The sequence below is a fragment of the Semicossyphus pulcher genome, unplaced genomic scaffold, assembly GCF_022749685.1.
Source record: "Semicossyphus pulcher isolate SPU_LCO1_2020_fin unplaced genomic scaffold, fSemPul1.0.p SCAF_8, whole genome shotgun sequence".
NCBI classification, from domain to species: domain Eukaryota; kingdom Metazoa; phylum Chordata; class Actinopteri; order Labriformes; family Labridae; genus Semicossyphus; species Semicossyphus pulcher.
Genome location: NW_027211759.1, coordinates 14,238,304 through 14,253,791, shown reverse-complemented (window position 1 = coordinate 14,253,791; position 15,488 = coordinate 14,238,304). Strand labels below are relative to the sequence as shown.

The window sequence follows — 15,488 nt, the reverse complement described above, 5'->3', positions numbered from 1 at the left end:
CGGAGAGACCTCTGCGAAATGCCTTTTGTACTCCCGGATGTTTTTTTTGGTTTAGTTTTGTGTTTCTTGAGGGTCACATCACAGCGTTTGTAGCCATGCTCTGTGGCGGATTCAGCGGGCTGTCCTAGCTGCCTGAGCCGCTCCAGCAGCGGTGGGTCCGGTGCAGTGCACAGCCGGGGATGAGGCCTACTTGTTAAAGCTCCCCCACCACCCCTCCATCGTGATGGCTGATGATCAACAACAACCTGGTCAGAAGCCTGCCTCGGGATTAGGCTCTCTTCCAGCGTTGGTGCCAGGACTCCAGGGGCCCGAGGCTAACGCGTTACAGTTCAAAATAAAGAATTCAATTTGGTAAGGATGGAAATGGTCTTCGAGATGCAGCCACACTGTCCTTTTTCGCTAGCCGTAGCCTCATAATTAGCGTATCTAGCTTCTGGAGTGGCAGGGAGGCTGTGTGTGCTGCACAAAGCGGCTGAAAATAACCCGAATGCTCCCGTGCTAGCCGTTGATGTTTAACGGAAACACGATAGCAGTGAGCAAAGCTACGCTGTCTGCTACCTGTATGTGCATTAATAACATCTTTAACGTCGGGTTACTAACAGCAGCAGCAGCTTTAATCAGTAGCATCGAGCAAGAGGAGGCCATGTGATAGATGACACCGAATCCAGCGGTTGTGCTGATGCTCAGGATGACAGGTGTCAAATCAGACAGCTCCACAGGGACAGGCTCACACTGATTTAATGCTGTTAATGATAAAAGGAGACACTCGTCTGTAAAAAATATAGTTTTTGTGTAGTTTTGACAGTGGCTTTGGAAGTGATTAAAGCTCAGTTATTACATTTTGAATACCGATGAGCATGCAGTAAACTGTGATTAAATGCATTGAATAACCTGTAATTTTATTATCTGATACTGCGATACCTGCAGAGGTTTAGAAGGAATGCAGACCTCCTTGCCTTTTGCACACTGTATTTATTCACATTGAAATGGATTTAATGCTCTTGTACTCAAAACAACACACAATGACCAAGTGAAATCATGTTTTTGGAGGTGTTTGGTATAGATGATTTAATTTTAAATAATGAAATCTCTCATTTGCACATGTATTCAGGATTTTCGTTGGTAAACCTGCTTTGAATATCCATGTGATGTCCTAGGGCTGTGTCTGAAATTCCTTTTTAAGTTCTAAAACCTAAACCGTGCAGGACATTCAGCATCTGCACTTTTATTTGTTAGTCTAAATGATCAACTTCAAATATTTTATCTATATTGTGCCCGAGAGAATCCCACACCTGGAAAAAACAGGTGTTCATGGCTAAATTCCATTTAGCTGATTTACTTACAGTATCATGGTGTTTTGCATGCAGACACAGAGTCACAGGCACCAGCACTGGAGCACTTCAATAGAACAGAGTCATCAATGATGTTATTTCTAACATCTGTGCTTTTCATACTGCAATGAGTAATGGAGGCCTGGCTTTCCAACCAAAAAACAATCCAAGCTACTCCCTGTGATTGTTATTGATCAATTGGTGATGAGGCAGACATTTGGGTGAAGGTATAAAAACATGTAAAGCTCTGAATGACTAAACTCTTTAACCAGGCAGGAAGGGTCATAATGAGGGAGGTGACAAAGATCACAGGTGCTTCTGAGAACAGGTACTTAGTCCTGCTCATCCTCTGGCTATTATTATTACAGTAAAGCAGAGTGGTGGCAGTCCTGTGCTGCGAAGGTTCTTCTAAGCTGTAGGAAGGGGGATACTTGTCAGAAGTAAGATAATACACAAATAAATAAATGCAGCCATGTACAAAATAAACTGAATAAAAATGTTCTCATAACACATCAACACAGTTTGTTTACCAATGGGTGTATTATGGAGCATACAGACAAACAAGGCTGTATTGGCTTTGGAAGAGAAGACTTTGGCCCTGTTTACACCTGGTATTCACATGTGTCCTGAGTGATCTCATCGCAAGTGGATAGCCTTAAGTACAGGTGTAAAAACACCTAAGACGCATTAAGGATGCGTTAAGATCCGATCACTCGGGTCACATTCAGAGTTTCTCTGGGATGCATTTAGTCATTTCTGAACAGCCCAGCTGAAGCTCGACCTAAAGAGACCTAAAGATGGCAGACGCTCCCTATTCAACCTGCCTGAATTAAAGACTGAAGCAGCCAAGTTGCCTCAAAGTTCTGAATACAGGGTCTACGTTTTTATGTAAATGAGAGATTTACATGTTCTAATACATTTTTAAAAAGTACGTGGATATTGTTTGTAGATTGGTGGCCACCACATACAACATTAAATCCATTTTAAATTAAACATATCAAATGTGTAAAATGGGAAGCAGCCACTGTACAGCACTATATCTCAGTTTGTCTTTATAACAAATGTAAATTCTCTTGATTTCAATCACAAATGATTTACAAAAGATTTTGTACTGTCATATTAGGTTATTCAGAAACTACATAAGTATCAATACATTTCCTTCATGAGATCATATAGAGACTCATCCTGTTGTCTTGTTTCTTTTTTTAAATGTATACAATATGAGAAAAGGAGAACAGGGATGAGAAATACAAAACAAATGTAGTTGAAATAATATAAAGATCCTGCATGTTTCAGTGTCCTTTTTTTATTTACATTTCTTCCTTCTGTTTTCTTTCTCATTGTAGCAAATCTGTACAATCAAAAGTGGACAGCATATTGGTGAGTATCCGTATCAAAATGTCTTTATTTTTTTAAAGTCTTCATTACCAATTTAACATGAGAGGGTCACATAAATGTAGCTGTTAATTGGTCCCTCGTGAGAAAAGGTGTGCAGCTTAGCTTTTGTTCAGAAAGGATTAATGAATGTATGTTTCATGTTTACGGCTTATTTTCTTACCGTCTATAAATTACTCTGAAAGAAGAAGAAATAGATGTTATGACAGTGTTTGTGCTTTACTGAGTTATTTTTTTAGTTAGTCTACAAGATATTGGCCTGTAGAAACATGTAGATCCGTCAGCTTTTAATGTGTGTAATGTGTAAAATGTGAGTTTTTTATCTCTGCCATGTTAACATGTAAAAGGTCTCCATTTATCCATGCACATTTTGTCCTTAATATATCTGAGCTGGAATCTCCCATGTCTGGTATTCAGCAACAAAGCCATGTCGGTGACTTCAAAGCTACGTGATGAAGCTGCATACATTTTTGTTACTCATGAAAAAAACAGACAGTTAAAAGTCTGAATTTTAATATTAAAAAGTTTGTCTGGTGTTTGACAGATTTCAGCAGCCAGGTTTGGTCCCTTATTACAACTCCTGAATAGAATATCCACCTTTTAGCTCTTTATTTCATGTAAATGTTAGGAGACAAAATCAGTCATGTAGGAACATGTAGGAGTTTTTCTGGATCCAAGTTCTTGAATGTAAGGATTATTATTTGTAATATATAGTTCTTAATTAAGACTGTTTGGGTTTTGGGACTGTTCGTTAGAGACATCACATTGGTCTGTTGAAAACTGGGATCAGAATTTTTCAAAATATTTTGACATTTTAGATGAATCATGGATTCTTCCTGAAAACAGTCAGGATTAATCAATTATGAAAATATTTTTTAGTTTTAGCCCTGAAAGGTCATATAACTGCTTGGCAAAATCTCTTGACAAATTATCCCACAGTATCATCAAATTTCCCAAACCTTAAATTACATTTATTTTAATATTTAACTCCATCCAAATACTTCATATTTCCTGCATGTATTGATGAAATAAAAAAATAGAGAGAATGAGAACGACCAGTGTGGGAACAATTCAAAGCAGTGGTAAACATGATGGCCTTGGATCCTGGTGTTTAAATGTTTGGTCTGTTATCATGCTTTTGTTTTGAAAGGGAACTTGTAATATGCAGGTGGTGCCTGCATGGATGGTTTGACAAGATATTTTCTGTATCTCAGACGTGATGCTGGTAATGATAATCATGTTGATGAAATCAAACATCTGAGGTTGCCTGTGTTACCGGTTTGCATTCTCATACCGGTCCTAAATGCCATGTTTGAACATTTAAATAAACATTTAAGAGGGTTTTGCAAAAGATAAAGATGAAACCAAGCCGAGAAGGACTGAGCCAGGTAACTCACTCTGTGCTTGTAACAATGGAGTGTAGTAAATAGCGTCTTCATTCTCTGCTGATTGGCTGACAGCTCTCACCTCATTCATTCAAGTATTGGTTACCCTGGCAACAAAGAGGCAAATAGAAAATGAGAAGGTGAGATGAATCCAGTCTTTTAAACCAATTGAAAAGCAGTTGGGGTGCGATCGATAGGAAGGAGGTTATGTGTCATGCTTGTGTGGTATTTTAAATTAACGCTAAACTGAAAGCCAAATGGCTTAAATTGTCTGTATTCATATATCTATTTGTCCACTGCTAGTTCACATGTGAAGGCCTAATATTCAGGCCTGAAATCGGATCTTTATCTCTCTACCAATGTCACCATGTCTTTCTTCTCCATTTGATGTTAATGTCATGAAACACACATTTATAGATTTCCTCATTTTATCTGAATAATCTTTACGTTACTTTTCTTTTTACAGCAAGATGTTGAGAAGTTTACAGACATCGAAAAACTCTACCTCTACCTGAAGTTGCCTTCTGGTCCCAGCAGTGGCAATGACAAAAGGTATGTCGCAGACACACACTTTACCCGACTTTTCCACTTTGCTCTGAAGCCTTTACTTTGTCTCTCACACACACGGCTGCTTTGTTATGGCTATCATTACATTATTGGCACTGTTGTCTCATTGCTTGTGCAAAAATGCGAGTCACTATCCGCTGGCTTTTAGGCAGACACAGTTTAGGCTCCTAAAAATAAAGTTATTATTTTCTGCTTTGTGATGTTTTTGGAAGTTTTTTTTCCTTCATATGGTATTATCATTCATTTTTCAGCTGTATGATTGATTATCATTATAAAGCAAACCACTGATCTGTGTAGACTTTTGCTATACCTAGCTGTCTGTGTTTCATTTGTTTCCCCATATCTATTCATCACCCCAACCCCCCAATTCTACCCATTTGGACTGAGAATGAGAGGGGGTCCTCCACTCCTGGATTATGGTATTAAAGTTTCTGTAATTACAAGAAATGATGCATACAAGTCAAGGACACTGCCTCACCAAATTTATTTCTCCTATGTACCAATTTCAGTGATCAGAGTTCCATGTCGTCAAGCCGTACTCAACAGATGTATGCATTCAACTGGATACGGAATCACCTAGAAGAGCACCCAGAGACTTCCCTCCCAAAGCAAGAGGTGTATGATGAATACAAGTGAGTGTTTGGGATCGGGGGAGGTGAAGGGGAACATGACTATGCATCATATACAGGGTGTAATACCTTTAAATCTTATGCTGGATCCTCTTCTCTTGCAGGAGCTATTGTGACAATCTTGGCTACAATCCACTGAGTGCAGCAGACTTTGGAAAGATCATGAAGAATGTCTTTCCTAACATGAAGGCACGTCGACTGGGCATGAGAGGCAAATCCAAATATCCTTTAATTCTCATGAGCTCTGTCTTCTCATGCTCTTATTTGTCTGCGTTTACCTTCACTTATTCTGCCTACACCTTTTTGAAACCATGAGACCGTTCGTGGACGCTGTTAGTGGATCGCATGTAGAAGTGCCATTTAGCTACCATAATAAGCTATCATATCGCCAATTCATGGCACATTTCTACCCTAAAATTTTAAGTAGCTTTAAACAGAGTCTTAAACCTCTCGGCTCATTTAGTCCGTTGTTCTCGCAATGTAATCACAATCTTAGCAAATCAAATTGCCTGCACATTGATTTATTGCACCGTTTTAGCTAAATATAGTTTTGTTGTTGACAACTTTATTTTTTAAAGAAAGGAGCTGATGATGTCACCCATATTGCTTACAGTGTGAATTAAGGGCTCTACTTTAACACAAGCTGGAGAATCTTTGTTTTGTTATTTCCCATCAACAGCTAAGGCCTTTTGGCAGGCTATTTTGACTAATGTGAATAATACAGAGGAAGATGCTTAAGATCTAAACATTGTACCATTGAGAAACTGTGAGCTAAAATAATGGAAAGTTTAAAAGTCTTAAGTTGCTAAAGACTACTAAAAATATTCCACCCAAAATATATGTAAACCATCACCATCTGAGGACCGGTGCAGGCAGATTAAAAGGGAATTCTTTGCATAGAGCTTAAAAGCTGTTTTTGGCCTTGAGCTGTTTTTCAAATGTCAAATTTCTGACACATTTTCCGGAAGGTGACTTCTACCCAGAAAAGGATTGGAGGAACAGAATAGACACAAAATAATTTTAAGTTAAAAAGGCCTATTGTGTACATTTTAATAGCCAGAATCTAAACATTATGGATACCTTGACTCCTTCTCACATACTGTTACAGCGGGTTAAGGAAGAAAGCTTTTGTTCACATGCCGTCCTTACCCAACCTGGACCTGCAGAAATCTGGTGATGGGGTAAGTTAAAGGCATTAAGTAAATATCTATCAAGTTTGTTATATAGACAATATAATGTTCATCCACCTGCTGCTCTCCTCCATCTGACTGCAGTGTGAACTGATGGAGTCGACGGGCCAGTCGCCTAGCGCTGAAGATGAAATGAGATCTGCAGCCTGTGGACTGGTGTGTGAGTGGGCCCAAAAGGTTCTGAGTCGTCAGTTTGACAACGTGGAGGACCTGGCCCGCTTCCTGCTCAATAGCCACTACATCGGTACCAAGTCCATGGCTGCACTCACTGTTATGACCGGAACACCCACAGGTAAAGATGTCTTCTGATTTGGTGCTGTGTTATGTTCACCATGGTCTGTTTGTGTGTGTTGTTGTTGTTGTGTGGTACTTAATGTCAAAAATGCTCAAACTGCTGCTGCTGGCCTCACACGGTTAGAAATGCTCTTCCTAACTGTATACTTGCTTAACAATTCTTTGAATGTCTCTCCTCTTTATAGGAATGAAGACGCCAACTCCGGCCTCTGCATTTGTGCCCACAGCTGAGGCGAACTCTTTCCAGCCCCAGGTGAAGACCCTGCCCTCGCCCTCTGTTGATGCAAAGCAGCAACTGCAGCGCAAGATCCAGAAGAAGCAGCAGGAGCAGAAGCTCCACTCGCCCCTACCCAATGAGGCCCAGATCAAGAGAACGGAGGCCAGTACCCCCGGACCCACCATCCCCTGTGGCAGCCCTGCTCTGCTTTCACCGCAGCCCACCATAGGCATTGTAGTAGCAGCCGTTCCCAGCCCAGTCACGGTATGTGGCTGAATTTTTTCAACTGACCAATATCGTTTTGAGAAATGTGTTTGAATGTAATTTTATTATTTCACTGTTCTTCTCCTAGGTACAGAGAACCAGGCAGTTAATGACCTCGCCCAGCCCTGTGGGGACAGCAGAGGGAAAGGTGTTGCCTGTGAACTTCCAAGTGGTCACTCAGTCTCTTAAACAGTCTCCTAAAGCTCCCCAGAACATCTCAGCCAGTCCTGTGGGTGACCGCCTGGCACGACATGGCACACGGTACGCCCAAATCCTGCCTAAGCCCTCTGCCACCAGTGCCATCACGCTGCGCTCACCCCCCACCCTACTCATCACTAACAGCCCCATTAAAACTGTGATGCCCACTCCCCACGTAAGCTCGGTCAACGTGGTGAAGATGACGGCGATTGCTCTGGCTCCGAGCAGCAGCAGTACGACTGTGCGTCCCGCCTCGGCAGGTGTGAATACCACAGCTGCTTTGGACGATTCCCTGCAGCTACACGGCGGGAGCTTGGCTGCCCCTCAGTCTCCTGCAATCAGACACAATGCCCTAGTCTCCACCACAACCCTCTCCACTGACACCAAAATGGTGTCTGAACCTGGAAGTGACAACAACCCCACCCCCGGCACAGATAAAACTGCTGTTGGGGCCAAAGACGAGAGAGTGTCGAAGTTCAGGGCTGCCAGTGAACCAAGCTTCCTGGTTAAGTGTTCTCCAGCACTGGACAAAGGGACAAGGATAAAAAGTGACTCCACGTCCCCTCCCATCTCAGTAACTGTAGCTGGGACTCAGGACAGCAATAACAGTAACTGCCATGACAGTACTTTGTACTTGACTGTTGATAATCAGAACCCCAATGGCAACACTTCATCCAATGGCTCCTCTGCTGTTACTCCTACATCGAAGGATCCCTTCTCAGATGCCAAGAGCCCCAGGAAGCGCACAGGCCCAAGCGGGGATTCCCATGTGATTCCTGTGAAGAGGGTGTTTATCTCCCAGCAGCCTCTGGCTATAGTTGACAATCCCAAGCCTGGAGTCAGTGCTGCAGTGAAGAGGCTCCCCAGACCAGGAACCCCTGCCCGACCAGAGAGTGCCCCCTGCAAAGTGACTGTGAAACACACAACCATAGGGCCCACACAGATCCTTGCACTCTCCGATTCGCCTATCACACACACCAAGGGCTCCCAGACTGTTGTCAAACCCCAAGCCTTGGTGGTAAAGCAGGAAGACCATTCCCTCAGCACTGATACCAGCACTGGAGCAGCTGGAAGCAACACATCCGATCAGGTGTTGCTTCAGCAGATCACTGGGGACCCTCACGCCATACCACCCAACTCAGGAGCACATGCAGCCTCTGTGATGAGCGAATTAAAGAGCACAATATGGGAGGAGGGACAGCTTGACGAGCTTCGTAAGCAGGCGTTTGCTCAGCAGATACCAGCAGAACACAAACAAGCCCCTACTGACCAACTTTCCATTATAGCTCAACCCCCTGAGGCCTCAGGCCAGCTCACCCTCACGCAGGAGATGGTTGACTTTGCAGGTTCTCAGCCCAGTATGGACTACTTCCCGTTCAATGACGACGACATGACCCAGGATAGCATCGTGGAGGAGCTGGTCCAAATGGAGGAGCAGATGAAGCTGAAGGGTCTCTTTGGTAGCTGTGTTGAAGTGTCTTTACAAGGCCAGTCAGCCAGCAATCAAGGTTCTATCCTAAATGCTCACCAGGCTGGAACTACCTTCTACCACTCTGCTCACAGTAGTACCACTCCTGTCCAAACTCCCACTCCAACACCGACTCCGACCCCAACACCCACCCCCACCTCTGAAATGACACTTGGACACAGCATGACGAGGGAGAGCCCCTGTTCCCGCATGGCTACCATCACCCCCGTAGATGGAGCCATGGGTCGCCACACTCCCATCAGCACGCCGCTGTCCAACTGCAGCAGCAGCGTCCCCCCAAGTCCCGTAGAGTGCAGGAACCCTTTCGCATTCACTCCCATCAACTCAAGCATCACGGGCTATCACGACGCCAGTATTGTTTCCAGCAGCCCTGTCAAGCCCATGCAGAGGCCAATGGCGACACACCCTGACAAGGCCAAACTGGAGTGGATCAACAACCGCTACAACAGCAGCTCTGCAGGTCCTTTGTCCAACCACAGCATCGGCATTCTGCCCAGCTATCAAGACCTTGTAGATGACCAGTTTCGTAAGCCACATGCCTTTGCGATTCCCGGCCAGGCCTTTCAGGCTCAATCAAGACAGGATGGGGCTCACTTTGGCCGTTTGACCCCCATTTCTCCAGTGCAGCAGCAACAGCAGCAGCAGCAGCAACATCCGCTGGTAACCGGTGTAACAACACCCACGAAACAGGAGAGTTTTGCTGTGCCTGCCCCATTAGACAACAAGGCATCAACCTCATCTGCGTCCAGCACTTTCCGTTGCCGCAGTGTTAGCCCCGCTGTGCGCCAGAGAAACTTCAGTGGCAACACCAACCCTCTAACCACCACCACCACGAATACAACCTCCACCGCCACCACCCGAGCTGTGATTTCGCCCTTTAACTCCCCCATCACCTCCGAGGTGCTCAGTATCCTGTCCAACAACCAGACGGTCAGCTCTGTCCACAGCATGGTCCAGCGTAGTCAATCTGTCCCTCTGAACATCATGATGCAGAGCGAGATGCTGCCCGTGCAGGGTCAGAGCAACACCGCCAAAATCACCAATGTTCTTCTCAGCAAGATGGAGGCAGATGGCGATGATTCTGTCCGTGGCCTAGGTATAAACAACCTCCCCTCTAACTACACAGCCCGTATGAATCTCACACAGATCCTGGAGACTACTCCTGGCTTTGCTGGAGGAACTGCTCACCAGACTCAGTTAGCTCCTGTTAGCTCCAGCCCTGCTGCCTTTGAGCTCCAGCAGCATGGCTACCTCACCACTGGGAGTGGAGAACAGGTGAGTTTCTCCACTGGGGATGGCCAAGCACAAGCAGGTTCTGGTGAGCAAGACCAGCAACAGCAGCAGCAGCAGCTCCAGGAGAATCCCGTGCAAACACAACCACAGCTCCTCCTCCAGAGCACACAGCAGCAGGAGGTGGAGGACGAGCAACAACAGCTGGATTTCAACAACACTGTCAAGGACCTGTTGGGGGATGATGGCCTTAACCCCAGTTCCCAGTTGGTGGGTCAGGTAGCTTCGGAGCTCAACGCTGTGGCGTCCGACTTCTCAAATGACATCAGACTGACCTCAGATCTGTCCAGTAGCATCACTGACCTTAACACATTGGACACCAACCTGCTGTTTGACCCCAATCAGCAGCAGGAACAATATGAAGACTCAACACTGGAAGAACTGAAGAACGACCCGCTTTTTCAGCAGATATGCAGTGATACTGTGAACTCTGGTTTTGACTGGCTAGAAAGCAAAGACCAGCCTACTACAGTAGAGATGCTGGGCTAATGTTATCTTTTATTGTGTATGATTTCTGTTCTCTGTTGTTTGTTTGGTGCGTATGTAGTATATCTGTTTTTAAACTATAGTTTGTTGGGATTTGTCTGGACTTTGCCATCGTTCAGTTTAAAGTGCCAGGCTTACCAGAAAATCTCTCCTACTGATGTTTAGTTACTTCTCTCCTTTCTCATTTGTTACCTGGAGTTTAAGTACCTAACCACTTTCCTCCCTCATCTGAAATTAGAAATGTAGGCATTTCAAGTTCAAAAGTGTGAGTACTTGGTGGCAGCATGCACTTGCAAAGAGCAGGTTTGGACATTTAAGAGAAACATAATCTTCCATGTTATAATCAAATCAATAATGCAATATTTGTATTTAACGAACAAGCGAGATGGGTAGGAAATTTGGCACAAAAGACCAAAAAACGTATGCTGTTGTATACCATTTTCAGTGTGTGCAGTTCAAGTTCAACCAAATGGAGACAATATTGGGATCATAGTATATGCACATGATAGTTGTAGTACATTTGCCTGCCATATCTGAATATTAAAAAGGGTAGCATCTTCTGCTGCCAGGTGCTGAATTTATGACATAATCTTTATACTTTATCATATACCAAATCAGTGGAAGACTGATTCACATCTGAGCATTGTCCAAGAGGGAAATTTTCTTAAAGCCTATACTTCTTGTACTGTTTAATATCTTATAAAGGGAGTAGATGAATCAGTAGGGAGAAGATGGGAATTCAGGCCACTTTGTGGACTATACATCGAAAGGAATCAACAACTGGCTGCCTTATTCCCAAAGTCCAAGGCCTTATGCCATCTTTAGAGAGACTGTACATAGTAAAACGTTGAGAATCTTCGGAACCATCCAGAGCTTCATCATATCAAGGCAGCTGTTACTCTGATCTTTTCAGTACTATTTCTTCTTGTTTTTGTTTTGCAGTGTTACAATATAGATGAGTATTGTATAGGCTAAAGACTACACTGTGTGTGCCCTTATCAGTGATGGATTTAGAGGAATTTGATAGGCTGTCATTTCATGAAAACCATGGCAGGCACACTTTCAGTCATGAGTTTTTTTTTGGCATGCTATATACTCCCAGCTTGGATAAGAATATCAATGGTATGGAGAAGGCTTAGTTACATAGAAGGCTAGAGGCGGACACGTGTGTTTTGAAGTCATCAAGAGATAAAGAAGAATTGAAATAGTTGTGTTTGTGAAGAATCCAGCCTTATTTCCATACCAAAGATGCTCTGTTTGAATAACATAAGAGATTATTACACATAGAGACACTCCTAGTTAACATTAACAGCAACGGGAAACGGGCAGCCTCGGAGATATAAAAGAGTTTTATTGCATTTGACAAAAACGATTAAGTTGCATAAATCTTATGTACAGTATGTAAATTTGTGAAATGGTCACTGTCCTATGTTTTATAGGTAACGATGGACCTGAAAGCATGTTGAAACCATCACTGCTAGCCAGGTAGGCTATGTGATACAGTAGGATGCTTGCTTGAGTTTTTGGCTATTGTCAATGTTGTATAAGTCATGTTTAAGCTCCATCTGTAAATAGGATAGATACATAGAAATTTGATGTATCAAGACACTATATTATGGCCATTATTCTAGTTAAGTATGTGCCATTTAAAAGAAAAAAAAGCTTAACTGATCTATAGTCGGCAAGATACTGTATGTTGTGTGTTACATTTCTGGCTCAATGTGTCGTAAAAGTAATGCTGTCTGGTCTCGCTTGCTGATTTTATTTTACTTCTTTTCTATTCAAAGATAATAGGTCTCTGCAGTTGCGGAAGTGATGTGTGCTTTGAGCAGGATCAATAGCATGGTATATTAAGAAAAAAAAAGTTGTGATACTGTTAGCTGGTTGCAAACATCTCTGTGACAGACATTGTGCTCAAAGCCTTTCAGCAGACACTGGAAAAAAAACAATTACTCATGTTTCAACAAACTTTGGAGGTTCACATTATTGCACTAAATTTTTATGACACATGGCTTTGCCATATCTTTATGGACAAATATAATGATGGATGCCCACAAAAAAATGAAAAAATATTTTATATGACAAGATGAGTAGGGAAATTAAGAAAATGACTAATTGTCTTGTAGCAAAATGTGCATTAATCTCAGTGAGATACACATTTCTTACTCATTCTCATACATGAGAATATAAAGCATTGAGGGAAAAAAGTTAAATAACCTTTTAAAACCTACATGCTCATTATGTTGATAAATGATTGTACGCACGCATGTGTGATGACTTCTGTTGTACTCTGTATTCTTGGTAACCACTGTCATCTGTGATTTGGGCAGGTTCTGTTAACCAGACTGGCAGTGCTAGTTTCATGAGTTACATTACTTTTGTTGTGTTCTGTTTACTAAGTTAATGTTGTTCTATATGTAATGTTGATGACTGTTTTTTTCCGTTGATTTTACATATTCTTCTTTTGCAAAATGCATTTGTGAAGAAAATTCTTAATTTTTTTCTTTAACAATAAGGCACTGATATTTGAATTTGAATGAAGGAAATGCACCTCTTTGTGAGTACAGGAGCTCCATCAAGCAGTGACTCTGATTCTTTACCTTTGACTGACCCAGAACCAACTCTGTTTGACTATCTTGTCCATTTCTACCAGTAGAAAAAAACCCTCCTCTGTGGTGTTGTCTGGTGTACTGCTTAATGTACAGTAGCTTGTTAATATTGCAAACGCGTTGTTTCTTTTTTCAATGGAAAGTACTCACTGGTGAGATTTTTAAAGTGGTTTTAAAAGCCAATAAACTTTTTTAAAGAATGTGCTGAGGATAATGCATTTTATTTCTATTTATCTGCAGTTAAAAAAAGGCCCTTTAAATCATTAGACTTATTAGTACACTTTCTATTTCAATTTAAAAATGAGAAGATTTTATGAGACTGTCCCCAGCCTGTGACATGATTATACTGATTTTTGCAAACATGACATCACTGATGTTTATTTGCTTTTGGTTAAACACCACACTTTTTAATATTTTAGCAATCAAATCGATGCAAACTGAAAACCTCTCCATCACCCTCTTGGCATGAGGTTAGAGGTCATCAGCTCTTTAAATGACCTCTTAGGTCAGTGGGGGGGGGGTGGCCTCTCCTAGTGACAAGCTCCAGCCAATCAGAGCCCAGTGTGGTCCTCCTCTGCTCTGCTTTCCCAGGGCCTCCCCATATTCATAACATGTTAATGACCTTAACCCTATTGATCATGGCCAAACAGCCTAACCTTTAGCCATGTGGAGCCCGTAGCCTCCACCTACACACCACAACATTTGGCAAGATGAGTCGACAGATTTCACAGGCAATACAGGATCATGTTTCCTGTTAGTATACAACATATCAATATCCAGAGAATGTTAAACTAAAGATGCATTGAGACTGCAATATAGTTCATTTGACCCACTTATATCTTCTCTTCACATCACCTAAAATAATAAGTTGAGGTTTTTATGAGAGTGAAGTTCAAATATTAGTCATCTAAGCCAACTGATACATGTTGGTACTGTTGTTTCAACACTCAAACACAGTGTCAGTAAATTTGTTAAAAACCTTCAATGACCAATAAACTAAAATATAAGCTTGTTTATTAATAAACAAATTTCAATACATAATATAAGATGCATGTGTTTCTCCTGGGTTCACAATCATTTATAGAAGAATTAGAAAATCTGAATTATTGAGGCAACACATTATAGGACGCAATTAATCTGACCATTGGTTTTGAGCCTTAAATTATGGACATAATGCTTTGGATGATTAAATCAATAGTTAGCTCTAATCAATACATAATTACTCTCAACTCCCCTCATTTGATTAGATATTGAGCAGTGGAGATGCATGTTTGTGGCAATGATTCCTTGAAATCATTGCACTCCCCTTCATAGATATTGTTGAGAATACGAATTAAAATATCTTTCGGAAGCGACAACACAGTTCCCAGTCTGAAAGTGATGACTGCATCACCTGAACCAATGGTTTGCTGTTTCACAGATCCAGCATGGCTGATCTCACAGCTGGAGCCCTTTGTGTTGCTATTGAATGAGGGCAGGGAGACGGGAGGGTCATTGTCATAAGGCACGGTCGCTGGATCAATATCTGAATTCATTAGGCAGCTGACGTGCAGCCATCAATATCTCCTCATAATTACCAGGTTCTGTGGTAGAAACAGATGCTGTTCACTTTGACCTTATTACCAGTGGCCATTGGTTACTGATAATTCTGTGTTCATATTATTTTGTTGTCTTTGATATCTTTTGCACAGAAATGAAAATCACATTAGGTTAAGTTGCGACATGTGAATACAGGAGTGAATTACTGATCACGTTGTTTTTCTAAATAACTGAATATATGGATGTGGTTACGGCCATATACAGTATGTGCACTTAAGCCTTATATAGTTTGTATACAGTTTGACTAAGAGGAAAAAACTCAACTTGTTGAACACCCCATGTTTAATCTAATCATTTTTATTTATAAACTCAAATCATACAGGATTCAAAACTCCTCGATTAGGATGCAGACAAACTTCACTAAAACACTTTTAACTGGAAAAAGAGTGAAACCTTAGGAACAGAATAGAAACAGAGGAGGGATCCCTCTTCAAGACAGACAGACATCCAATACATGTCTTTTAAAGTAGGAAGAAATAGTGTTGGTGAACAATAACATGGAGGACAGAGTGACAATATACTGGTAATAGATATAGAAATTGCCA

The 15,488-nt window shown here is 42.0% G+C and overlaps 1 protein-coding gene across 1 annotated transcript; it reads left to right on the top strand.

Annotated features, from left to right (window-relative positions):
• LOC138613569 (DNA-binding protein RFX7) lies at nucleotides 1–13,538 on the top strand. Its single transcript, XM_069687278.1, has 10 exons — nucleotides 1–351; nucleotides 2,678–2,711; nucleotides 4,578–4,670; nucleotides 5,066–5,097; nucleotides 5,188–5,310; nucleotides 5,412–5,528; nucleotides 6,404–6,488; nucleotides 6,582–6,789; nucleotides 6,977–7,272; nucleotides 7,361–13,538. Exons 1-10 carry the CDS (start codon nucleotides 224–226, stop codon nucleotides 10,736–10,738), a joined length of 4,494 nt encoding a protein of 1,497 aa, XP_069543379.1. The 5' UTR covers nucleotides 1–223; the 3' UTR covers nucleotides 10,739–13,538.
• The last annotated feature ends 1,950 nt before the right edge of the window (nucleotides 13,539–15,488 follow it).